Here is a 13286-nt window from a genome sequence, read left to right as displayed (position 1 = left end):
CACACTCCTAAAAGGAGATAGCTCATGTGTCCACCCCAAAAAATGCTTCTGCTGCTGTTGCTGTCTATGCCTCCATAACAACACAGTTCCTGATCCCCACAGTTACAGAGAACAGCAAACATGGGACTCTGTGGCATACCCAAGAGGTTAATTCAAACCCAACTTCAATCTAGGGAACTTAAAATCTGATGAAGCAACCATTGCCATCAGGGAGGCCCATAACCCTGATGATACTTACTTGAGAGTCTCTGAAGCCTTATAAAAATGAGCAGGATAGAAAACAAAAACAAAACAAACAAACAAACAAAAAACAGCACCAGCCCCAACAACAAAAACAAAACTGGATATAGGAGGAAGAAGCAGAAAACTGGATACACAGGAGAAAACAAAAATGTAAACAGAAGTCTATAATTTGTCCCACTTGGAAATTCTTAAATTACTTGAAGAATTTATAAAGGCAGGTAAGTTTGCTGAATGGTGTTGTGCCTCTACAACATAAGCTCCAAATTAACTTGTATGTTTCCTGAGATGCACCCATTGGCAAAAGTTAAGAAACTTAATCAAAGTTGAGGATCAAACTATAGTTATCACTGGAGATGCCACTAAATTTAAACAAAGTACCCTAAATATGGGAATTGCACTAAAATAAAGGTACCTCCCCTTACTCTTATGGAGGAGATTATCACATATAAAATACAGGGCAAATAAATATACCTTATCTTAACCATCAGAATTACTTTCTGGCCTAAATACTCCATGGTCATAACAGATATTGTCTAAAAATATCCCATAGTAGACATGGATGCTCTGAACCAATTAATGACAAATTAAAGTAAATCAAATCAAATCTTTGACATGTACAAGTAGTTTGACAATATAGAATCACATGCATTTTCTGTCTTCTCAATATAAGTAGTTAATAAGGACTACAATAACTGGAACAAGGAACCCCTTACCTAAGAACTATTTAGAGAAGGGGTAATAGTCACCACTGCTTCTCCATTTAATAGTCAAATTTGGCCTGTTCTTAAACCTGAAAAAAATAAATGGAGGCTGGTAGTAGATCATCCAAAGCTTAATGCTGTGGTTCCACATATTAAGGCCACCATTACTTGGTGACACTACTGACTCCATTCAATCAGCAATTTGTAAATACCTTGTAGTCATAAAGTCATAAGGACTTGACAAATATGTTCTATTAAGTGCCTCTTTTGATAGCCTCTTACACTCCTAAAAGGAGATAGCTCATTTGGCCACCCACAAAAATGCTCCTGCTGCTGTTGCTGCCTATGCCTCTGTAACAACACAGATCCCGATCCCCACAGTTACAGGGAAAGGCTTATAGTTTTTCTTTACCTTCAAAAGAACTCAAACTTCTCTACCTGACTACACATAGAATACTTTAACAGTCCTGCTGTCACAAACAATCCCTCTGCGGGCAGATCTTTACTACATCCAAGTTTCTGTGGGAAAATAGGTATGACATTACATTGATGCCATGCTCTTCCAGGGAGATTCCTTTGATACACTCATTCAGGATGAATAAACATTCAAAAAGGAGCTCACAAGAAAGAATAGACCATTGTCTTATACAAACTGCAAGGTTCCCCAGTGTAGTCAAATTTCTGAGCATTATTTGATCAAAGGCTACTTCATCACTGACACTCTCGAGAAACAATGACCTGTCAGTATCCACAACGTTAAGACAAAACTAACATTTTTAGGCTTTTTGGGGTTCCGGATGGAAGATATTCCTCATTAACAAGTATCACTTTTTACTTAAGCCCATTTATGCTCCTGCTTGCAAACTGGCCCACACTGAATTAGACCCCTTAAAACAGAAGGCTCTAGAATCTCTCCAAATTGCTATTACAATAGGCAATCACATTGTTCACCTCTTCTACTGCCTCCTGCATCAACCACAGTGGTGCTCGTGGGCTTCTGGTAGCAAAAACTATCCTCCTTGGTTACATGCTATATACCATTAGAACAGCAACTGCTGGTTGCATACTGAGCTCTACTGAAATCAGATGCCCTGCGCTCAGGACTGTGCACTCAGTGGTCCACTGCGCCTTTGGTTATGAAAGCATCACCCTGCAAGTCTGACATAGCCACCAAAGACTCTATAGGAAAGGGCCAAACTTGGGCATAAGTCACTTGCAGGAAGGAAAAGTTTCCCCTATCCTCAGCCCCTTGTCATATGCCATGGTACTTGAGCATGTCACTCCTATCCTAAATCCCTTGGCTACCTAGGGAGCCCCTTGGGATTAATCAAGTGAACAGTGCATGGATGGTGGTATTGTGTTAAATGTGATGAAGCTCACTGGAGAACTGCCGCTTTTGATCCCTTAAAATGACAGACCTAACAAAGGACAGGACCCAAAGGTTAGCAGGGAATCATTTGAGCACTGGACACCCTGGATAAAAACAGGTCCCACTTGCACATTTCTACAGACTCTTGGGTCACTGCCTGTGGTTTGGCCATCTGGTCCAGCCAACGGCAGAAACAATTCCTTATCCAAGGTTGCCCGCCAAGGTAAAGAACTCTGGGAATCCCTTGCCTCATACATACACAAAATAATAATAAAGGTCACACATGTCTTTACACATACACATCCACCTACATATTTAAGACCATAATACAAGGCTCATCAAAACAATTCTTACCGCTTTCTATGTTCCAGACATCATTGAAAGTGACCAAGACATGAATTTCACTTTTCCAAAATACACAATGCTGTGCTTTTGAACAAGGCATTTAAGATAACTTTCATCTCCCTACTAACCACAGGCTACAAGCTTCATGGAGCATTTTATTAAATGAAACAAGGCACATTTCAGTCACCCATCCAATATCACGAGTGAACTGTAACAGTGTCTGACTCCAGTTTTGATGTTTGACTGCTGACAGCTTTCAAGATCCAATGCAACCTTCTGCCCAGATAAGAAAGCCTGGGCACTTCTTCCTTTTTCCCTAGCAGGAAGTTTGTGCTCCTTATGCATGAGAAACCTCACCCAAAACCCAGCCCTAACCATGATAAAGGCCAAAACAAAAATGATCTGCTCCCTCAGACCTACTTAGGAGCCCATCTTGCTCTCCCCACAAAAAAAAGAAACTCATCAAAAACTCTTGGGGCATATGTGGCATCCTCAGTTTTAACATCCAAACCAAATTTTGGGTGAATTCTCCACACTGCCTCTGTGGAGTGGTAAAAATTCTCCTCAGAACTATATCCAGTTTATGTATACAATCATTAGATCTAGGTAAAAAATAATAATAACAATAAAGAAATAATGCAATACATGTCTCATCCACTTAGCACCTTATAATCTGTGAAGAAATCAAAGGCGTACAATCATAAACAATTACATAATAATTAAGGGTAAAATAATAGGTACCAAAATTAATGACAGAGGTGGTACAAATAAAATTGTGTAAAGATGGAATGTAAGTGTGAGCAGATCTGAAAGAATGATTCTATGTTAAGAAAGATATCTGTGATTGACTTTAGCAAATATATGTTGAGCACTTGTGCAAAGCACATTGGATACAATAATAAAAACGTAGGCATGATTTCCATACTATTTATTTGGTATGGACTACAGTGGCCCAATGGTCTGGTTTCAACATGCGAGTGTGTGTATATGTGTGTGTGTGTGTGTGTGCATGTACGTGTAAAACCTACACACTACAAGGTAGGCCAGAGGGGCTATCACTCAATCACCTTCAGTGTATTATAGTCCAGAAGTTTAGAGGTAAGCTCCCAATTTCAAGTTTTATATCTCAGTATTTTCAGTTGTGGAGTAGTAAGCAGAAGAGAAATTAGGAATTAAGAATATGGGAATATATACAAAAATTAGCTATCATGGAGGCCAAGGAAGAAGTATTTTTCTTGGAATGAAATGAGGTGTTGGGTATTATCAACTAGCTCTTACTACAGCTTTTTTTTTTCCATGTAATCTACATGCCATAAAAAATACCTATTGTTATCAAGACATCGAAGAAGAGGAGAATTGAGAAAATGTTATTAGTTTATTTAACAATGCTTATGGCGGAAGTTTCAAATACAGGTCATGCATCTTGCATTCATACAAGTATGCTACAGAGGTTACCGATGACCCTGAGAAATAAATTTTCCAAATAACAATTTTCAATATTTAAGGTTTACAATCCTTTTGTAACGTACTCATAACTTTTGAGTTGTGGTGTTCAGAAATTTATTTTAAATACTTAATAAAATTGCCTTAATTTTCTCATGTTTCTCCATCATATGACTCCATTTATGTCACTAATACTATTTTTTAGTTGTTTTTCTTATGAAATCAGACTATTTCTGTTTTCTTTCACTGTGCAGTAGTGGGATGTTTTTCATCTTTTCTGAAGGTATAGAATTGCTTTTCTTTTAAAAGTTAATGCAAAATTTAAAAATAATATTATTAGCACCAAAATTATTATTGATGTAAATTTGGTAACTACTTTTTTGGATCTCAAAACATGTCTTTACCCATCTACTATTTATTTGGTAGGGATTATAGTGGCCCAAGGTCTAAATCAGCCTAGCCCAAATCAAGACTGATTTCATTATAATTAATTTTTCATTTGTTAGAAACCTAAAGAACGGTTTCTGTAACCAAAGGGTTCATTTTATGTCTAAATGTCTAGAAATCACATCACCAAATATAAAAACGTATTTGCTTTCTACACACAAAAAATTAAGTATGTATGCTTAGGTTTGTATATATTATGCATATTTATATATATTTGTAAAGAATATTGCTAGACAGCTGAATCACGTTAGACTCTATAATTGACTTACAAACAAAATCAACAAAGAGAAAAGCATTGTATAAACACACAAATTCAACGTACGCATACAGGCAGTCAAATGGTATGCATCATTAGAATCACGGTTTCATTGCCAGCTCTGTTAACTTAGCAGTGCAATTTATAATTTTCCAGAATTACCAAAATATATAGTCTAAAGCAATGGTTTCAACATGCAGGTGTGTGTGTGTGTGTGTGTGCATGTAAGTGTAGAACCTATACACTATAAGGTAAGCCAGTTACTGAAATATATAGACTACAGCAATGGTTTCAACATGCAGGGGTGTGTGTGTGTGTGTGTGTGCATGTATGTGTAAAACCTACACACTACAAGGTAGGCCAGAGGGGCTAACACTCAATCACCTTCACTATATTATAGTCCAGAAGAAAGGACCTAACTGTGAAGCTTTCAAAAGCCAGTACAGTGATTCTAATGTGAGAACAGCACCTCCCCAACCATACACAAAAGATTTTAAACACACATACAACCACACACACACACACACACACACACACACACATGCATAATTCCCTTATCCTTTGCAGCATCTGAGAACCAATGGATAAATAAGCCTGTGGAAAGAAAATTTTTATGTTACATGCAATGCTTTAATTAAAGAAAAGAATACTATAAGACCTGGTAAATACAAATATTTGTATTCTTATGTAAATAGTCTATCTAAAATAGTACTATGGATCTAAATATACCACTGCTTACAGATCATGACTTCCTTATGAAGACCTAGGGAACTTAAATCAACTTTATAATTTTCTCTTCAGTTTTCATTTTGTAGACTAGCAGCCATTTGACAGGGAGCTGTGATTAAAAGCTTAAGTTACTTTCTGTGGCAGTCCTAAGTACAAGAATGATCTTTAGGCAGTTTAAGACGTTAAGTGGACAGAAAGCCATGACTACATAGTTAAATTAAGTCAAATAAATTGGATGCATTAAATAGCCTCTTGTTAGTAAGTGTGCCAGTGAAACTCTTATTAAGTTAAAGTAGGTAAATAATGAAAGTAAGAAATGCTTTCCTGGGTTTGAGAATGAATGAGATTAAGAATCAGTAGAACTAGAAAATATTAGGAAAAAATTATAAAATAAGGTAAGAGAAAGATTTAAGAGTACAGTTTTTGTTAGAGAGAAAGTGAAACAAAATTACAGATGAGCTCAGACTCATTATGTCTGCGAGTGTGTGTTTGTGTGTGCCTATCTGTGAATTAGGATGCATCGAAGGTTAGTGAACACAGTTGTGCTTGACTAATATGAAAGTACTTAATCACGAGAATACTTACTTTATATATTTTATTTATAACATTAAGTGAATTGACATGAACATTCTCTGAGGTGGTATCATCCACCCAAAAACAATGCACCAACGAAGAATGATGAAGTAAGATCTATGTTACTCTATGAGCTTTGCCACAGAATTACTTGCTTTTAACACTGAACAACTCACTCCACACATCTCTGCCTTTCTTCTACCTTGTGAAATGATAAGAATATGTTTTTTACTTAATCTTCACTCTGCTACATATAGCCAAAGTTCAGGCACAGCTAGTAAAAGGAGAGGGCAAGATTTAAACTCAGATCATTGTGTTCCAAGCCCAGTGCTAATTAGTCAGGCAAAATAATTGGATAAGTGACTTGTCCAGGAATGGGACAAAAGGATAGAGTAGCTTAAAATCCAGCAATAAAAATTTTTATTTGAAATAGTAGGCATCAGATACACAGTATGGATTCTTTATCATGTGAGTAAAGAAAAATGATCATCAATCTGGCTGCACTACGCAAGATATTGAAGGGAAGAAAGTTTTCGTATATTAAATCCACCAAAATTAATTAAATCGAAGAAAGGCCATGAAGTTTTTATGTCAACCCTCTGAAAAACCTTTTTTTTACTTATGTATCTTAAGTACTTACCTGGATGCATTTGGTGCCTAGTGTTACTCAATAAATATTTGTAATTCTGGTAGATAACAAGATGGAGAGGATCTTCCAGATAAAGTTTATGTATTTGTGTTTCATGTTAAGGAATTAGAACAGATAGAGCTACAAACCCGGCTTTGCCATCTATCAACATAGATGACTTGTTGAAACCACAGGAAGCGATTAACGCCCCAAGTTGATGTGTAGAAAAGACCAAAAAAACTATAAACGTCTTTTGTAAACGTGGTTTATTTCAGTCAGCATAATCTTGTCCAGGTTCATCCATGTTGTTCTCCTTCTCTCAAAAAGTCAAATTCATGGAAAAAGAGTAGGACGGTGGTTACCATTGGCCAGAGGATGGGGGAAATGGGAAGATGATGGTTAAAGATAACCTTCTGTTATAAAGTGAATAAGTTCTGGATACGTAAGGTACAGCATGGTAACTACAGTTAATGTATCATATGCTTGAAATTTGCTAAGAGAGATCTTAAGACGTCTCACTATAATATTATTAAGAATATTTACATACACCATTGTTAAGTAAAACATCTTTTGAAATAAATGAGTCTGAAATCTATAACCCTTTATGTCTAATTAGAGAATGCACTAAGAATAACATAAGGGTTCTCCTGCATAGTAGATAAAGGAGGTCTACTCTAAAAAGTTGAAAAGCCAAAGAAAACTAGTTTTCTAATCACTTTAAAAACCATGATAATATCTTGAAATATCTTTCATTATTAACTTTTAATTAGCACACAAATATCGAAACAAATACTTCTTAGAATTTAATCTTTACAATGGCAAATTCCAGGAAATTTACTGGGGAAATATAAGTACATTAATTTGAAAAGAAAACATTTATATGCATTTAAGTTTAAATGATTTATTTCATTTTAATGTCTGAGTATTGAATTCAATATTTAATATTATTTTTCTTTAATAGCTCTGAATTAATATATTAGACCATTTGAGGAAAGGGAAACAAACAGAAAATACTTACTTGTGATGCTATTTTTCGAGACTGACACAACAGGAGGGAAAAAGAAACACACAAAACACAGTTTAAACAATGACTAAAAAATAGATGCATGCAACAATCAGTAACAAGGACAAAATGTAACATATACCCACATAACAAAATCCAATTTCATGCATATTTCTCGTAGGGCTTTTGAACAAAATTAGGTAAAGAATAAGCTATTATTTTTAAAGATTCAGTCTTGTTAGATTGTTTTTGTTTTGCTGAAATTGTCTTCCCATTGTAATAGTAGAGTGTTAATGACTGGCAGACGGGACAATGGTTATTTCACTATGCACATTTTTGGAAGTTACAAGATTTATTCACTATAAAAGTAGCCATAATCCAGGGTAACACATTCCACAAATGTACTCCATACACTATAAATGATGTTGGTACATTAATATGCTTTAAGTATAAAAGTTTGATAGAAAAAGTGGTGCTTGTAGAAGAAAATAAAATAATCGGTAGTAGCTTATAAAGCTACTATAGTCATAACAGAATACTTGATATAATTATTGACATTCTATAATCATTATTGGTGTTAATATTTGTACTATTTTTTAATTTCAGATCTTACAGTAAGATTGATTTTTTCTCCTACATACATACGTAATTAAGTTAGTTGACAGAAATATTCTGAGCTTTCATATTGGCTATGGAATCTAAAATAATTGATTTCCTTAATCAATGTATCATAGCTAAGTAGGGGTTATAAATAAAAATCATGCTGTCTTATTCTTCAAATTTAAAGAACAATAGTCTATTCATTTTTGAATAGGTGGAAGTAACATTTTCAAGTATATTATTTGATGTAATATAACTTGTAATATAACTCATCTAGTGTTAGTATTATAAGTATTATAATAGTATTATCTATAATTGAAAATATAAGAAATGCATAATAAACATTTGATTGTGGGTTTCTTGAAACTATTTCAGGATTCCTTACACATGACACAATGGAATAAATGTTGTTTGAGAGAATAATAGCAAATAATGGACAGGTAGAATTTTAAAACCATTCAATCCTAAACCTTATTAAAATAATCTTAACGAGATTTTATAATAGGTAAATTTGTATCTTAATAATATATTTTAAAAGCTACTTCCCATTGTAATAGTAAAGTGTTAATGATTGGCAGATGGGACAATGTTTATTCCACTATGCACATTTTTGGAAGCTACAAGATTTATTCAGTATAAAAGTGGCCAAAATTCAGGGTAACACATTTCACAAATGTACTGCATACACTATAAATGATGTTGGTACATTAATATGCTTTAAAAGATGTTTTTCTGGTTTCTAGTAAAATGTTCACTGGTTATAGTATACTTCAAACAAATGAGATTTTCTGCACACTGGAAAACTGGAGGCAAACATAGGTCTACCTTTTCTTAACCAAAGGACAAATATGCTTAATAATTCAGAATTGTTCAGATTTTGGAAAATTAATACTATGTTATATGCTATATGGTAGCTAATACCCCCAGTGGAACCTAGGTAGCCTTCATTTTCAAAAATTAATATTTCTGCAATAAAAAGTATAAATATTCACTCTCAAGGGAATAAGTAAACATTATAAATAATCTCATGAAAATTAAGGTGACATTTTGCCACTAAATGACTTCAGGGAGCCTTTTGGCATTTTATACGTTTGTATTATGGATTGAGTAGGAAAACACTGATCCTTTTTGTCCACTAAGAGTAATATGTGTCCCTGTCCTTCCTGTATATGTTTTTCGAACCAGGATATCTGATGTTTGTCAAAATTCCCTGAACTGAAAACACATAGATAGTGGCAGAAGTTCTCCTGGCATGGAGGGCATATGACTAATTATGAATGGGCAGTTCCATCTCTACTCTGCTTTCCATAGACTGATTTTCCAGCCACTGTGTGCACCCTCACTTTACTTTCTGCTTGTGTTTGTGTGACTTCTCCTTTCACTAGTCTACATCACACCAGAAAAAAATGAGATAGTATTCCAGGCCTTCTATAAATGTTAATAGTTTTGATTATCAATGTTCTTTACCAACATTTGTCTTTTTAAAAATGTCAGCTAAACATTAGGCAGTGCTTTCCCACCCCCACAGCCAAAGCAGTTATATCAGAGATATAAAAAATGATAACTTTTGTTTTCTCTACTCAGAACATGGAAAGATGACAGGCTGGAAAATGATGTGGCATGAAAACCTGCATCTGCCTTTAAAAGTATTTTTTTTTCCTGAATAAACCAGAAAGCAAAGCCTAAAGTCTTTATATTAGTTTATCCTTATGTAAAAAGTTGATATGTAATGAATGTTCTTCATAGTACAGAGTAGAATTTAGCACTTAAATGTGTATATACTAAAGAAATAATTAATGAATGGGTCTGATATCACCACATTATGCCTTTACATCTATTAGTGCTTTTTACTAGTTATACATGCATGGTTTGAACAGTCAGAAAATGTTATAGCTGGTTTAGAAAAATAGCAGCTTATAGCATAATATCTCTTAATTCCCTCTCATAAGACCCATCTACTTTTGCCTCTTTTAGTTGGATATGTTGTTCTTTCTCTCTCTGTTTCTATAGAATATGCCTGATTATTATTTCATGTTTTTTTCAGTTTCTGCTTTTATCTATTGACTTCTCACTCTGCAAGAAGAGTCATTAACAGTCTTTTCCATATATTCCACTACCTTTGCCCTCATCATCTCAAAATAGTTCAACATAATTTTTATTGGATCAAAATTCAGGACACACCATGACTAAGTATACTTTACAGATAAGATATATAGGTATGTGATTAGTATTCATTTCCTGCACACATTCTTTCATTGTTGATAACGATGTTATATTCCTAAGGTCAGTAATTGCTTTATTGTATTAATTGCTTTGATATGTACTTAGATATATGCAATAATTCATCCTGAACTCTTTGGCAACTTTCTAATATTAATTTAAAACATTGAGATGCATCAGGAAGTCTATAGATTTAATCTTCCTAAAGAATTCTCTCTGAAGCCTTCTGACCTGCTCTAGGTCTCCCTTTATGCTTGGGGGTCTTTACATCACCATCCTATTGATCCTCTTTACTTCATTCTTGTCACTGGTTTCCATAAAATGTCTGGTTTCCTGCAGATCATTATTTCTCCTTCATTTTACTCATTCATTTTGGTGGGAGTAGTTTCCTTAGACAGCAGACTTGGGAAGGATATTTTTGGAGAATATATATACTTGATATCTGATTTAGTCTACTCTTACGCAAGTTTGCTTTGACTGGATAAAAAAATCTAATTTGAAAATAATACTCTTTCAAAATCTTGAGAGCATTGTTTCATTTTATTCTGGCTTGTGGTATTGCTGTTGAGAAAACCCCAGTGGTACCTTGTATGTGACCTATCGCACATCTCCTGCTCATCTCTCTGAAAGATTTTAGGATCCTCTCCTTTCCTTCAGTGTTTTGAAAGTTGGTGATGTGATTCACTGTTTAATTCACTGTTGTGGACACATGGTAACCCTTACCATTTGGAAACTAACACACTACTGATTTTTCTAGAATTATTACAGTAATATTTCTTCAATTTGTATGCATTTCCTCTTTCTTGAAATCTTGTGATTCAAATCTTAGAACTCCTAGACTAATTCTCTAATTTTATCTTTTCTTTACTCTTTGTTCATGTTTTGAATTCTTGCTCTAGTTTATCAATAACTTCCTGAACTTCATATTATAAGCTTTTTCACTTCTGTTGGGAATTTTTAGTTGTCTTCTTCTTAGAGTAAATGACTAATAAGTTAACTGAAAGCTCTAGGTGAGATTCTTTTTATTGCTGCATTTCATGGTGATCTGGCTGGATTACAAACTTGAAGAATCTCCCACATCTGTATTTTTAGGGCCTTCCACGTGGGTTGGTCAGTTTCCCTAAGAAAGAGTCTTTCAATCTGCTGAAGTGTAAAGCGTACAGAATATGTCTTTTAACTTAGTGTTCAGAATTCAGTGTGATACTCCTAGCCCTCAACTCTTTCCGGGGTGCAGAGGCCACCGACCACTTCCATAGACTAAACCTTTAATATGTGTTCATATGGAGAGACTGACAGCAGCAAAGCTTTCTGAACTGTTGAGGAAAATTGAGATCTGACAGCAACCTAAGCAAAAATATAGACTCTCCAATAGTAATTACTGAATGAAGTTTCTAATTCCTGAAATCTAGTGTCTTTCTTTAAATTCAAGTAAGAGAGCAGGGCCATTTTGAACACTAATGGTTATTTAAATTTCAAAACTTTGTTTTTGAATCATTTCATATTTGAGAGACATGGTGAACTGTCAGAGCCAATTTTATTTTGTTAGATCCACTAAGCTCTTATTCTGCGTTTTTATATAATCTGAAAAAAATAATGTTTTCTTATTTAAATACAAAAAAAACCTCAATGTCTTTATTGGGTTAATATTTAATTGATGTCCCTTCCTACTTTTTTAGTTAAAGATTAATGTAAGAGATATGCACTTTAATGGTATTTTTTTCATCTTGCAAAGCTATGAGCAAAGATAGATATTATTCATCACAGTATCTAAAATCTCCAAATTCAGGAAGCAAATAATATACTCATTCTTTTAAAAAATGACCAAGAAAAACAAATCTTTTGCAAGATGAATTTTATCCTTTCATGTATCAGACCATAATTACTATATAGATCAACATATTGCTATTTTTTGCCTTATTTACCAGGAAATTAAAAATAGAAGTCAGGCTCAACTGTAGCACTCAGTTTATGCTAGTACAGTAACACTAACTTCTCAAAACATTTACAACAAAATACTTTGTTGTAAAAAGTGCTTGATGTTTCTATTGTTTATCTTTTTTAGTTGCCTCAATTCTTTCTACAATAGGCAGAATTTAATTTAATAACAATATGTGTGTCAGAAGATGGATTGAATTCAGTACAGAAAAACAGGAGGCATTATTTTTATTTAAAACAGTGTCCTTTTATCATCCCAATGATATATACTTTTAATATAATCTAGATATTTGAGAATTTACAAGCATTTTAATGAGGTAATTTTTATTTGCTATGGGCAGAGTTGACTAAATGTAGTTAAATACTCCTTGATGACAATTCAAATACTCAGTATCCTTTTCCTATCTGCAATGTCAACAGCACAAAAAAAGTATTTTAATAATATAAGAACATTATTATAATACATAATACTGACATGGACATGGAGTTGACCAAGGCCAGAATTTACTGCATTACAATTCCCAAAGCCTATATGTGAGACAAAAAATCATGGCAACACTCTACTGTATGAAAGTCTTCTTTGTACTTGCTATGGTCAAATAAGAAATGATTTGTATACACTAAATATTTGTTCTCCATCACCCCACAATGCATATGTGAAAACCTAATCCTCAATGTTGATGATATTTGAAGGTGGGGCTTTGGGAAGGTGATTAGATCATGAAAGAGCCTTATAAAAGAGGACTCAGAGAGATCCCCTTCCCTTTCCACCAGGTGAGAATTCAGTGAGAAGA

At 34.1% G+C, this 13286-nt stretch overlaps 1 protein-coding gene across 5 annotated transcripts in view; it reads right to left on the bottom strand.

Annotated features, from left to right (window-relative positions):
• The window catches only part of KCNT2 (potassium sodium-activated channel subfamily T member 2), a 381853-nt gene that overhangs the window by 37890 nt on the left and 330677 nt on the right, over nt 1–13286 (bottom strand). For 3 of the 5 annotated variants that reach the window (XM_055378337.2, XM_019028251.4, XM_063709886.1), the window contains one exon: nt 7753–7773. The exons of the other annotated variants lie outside the window; for them this stretch is intronic. In XM_055378337.2, the coding sequence (XP_055234312.2) occupies nt 7753–7773 (21 nt within the window). The remainder of the gene's footprint in view (nt 1–7752; nt 7774–13286) is intronic. 5 annotated transcript variants of the gene reach the window in all.

The sequence above is a fragment of the Gorilla gorilla genome, chromosome 1 (assembly GCF_029281585.2).
Source record: "Gorilla gorilla gorilla isolate KB3781 chromosome 1, NHGRI_mGorGor1-v2.1_pri, whole genome shotgun sequence".
NCBI lineage: Eukaryota > Metazoa > Chordata > Mammalia > Primates > Hominidae > Gorilla > Gorilla gorilla.
The sequence above is the reverse complement of the archived record's forward strand: the minus strand, read 5'-3'. Positions and strand labels throughout refer to the sequence as shown.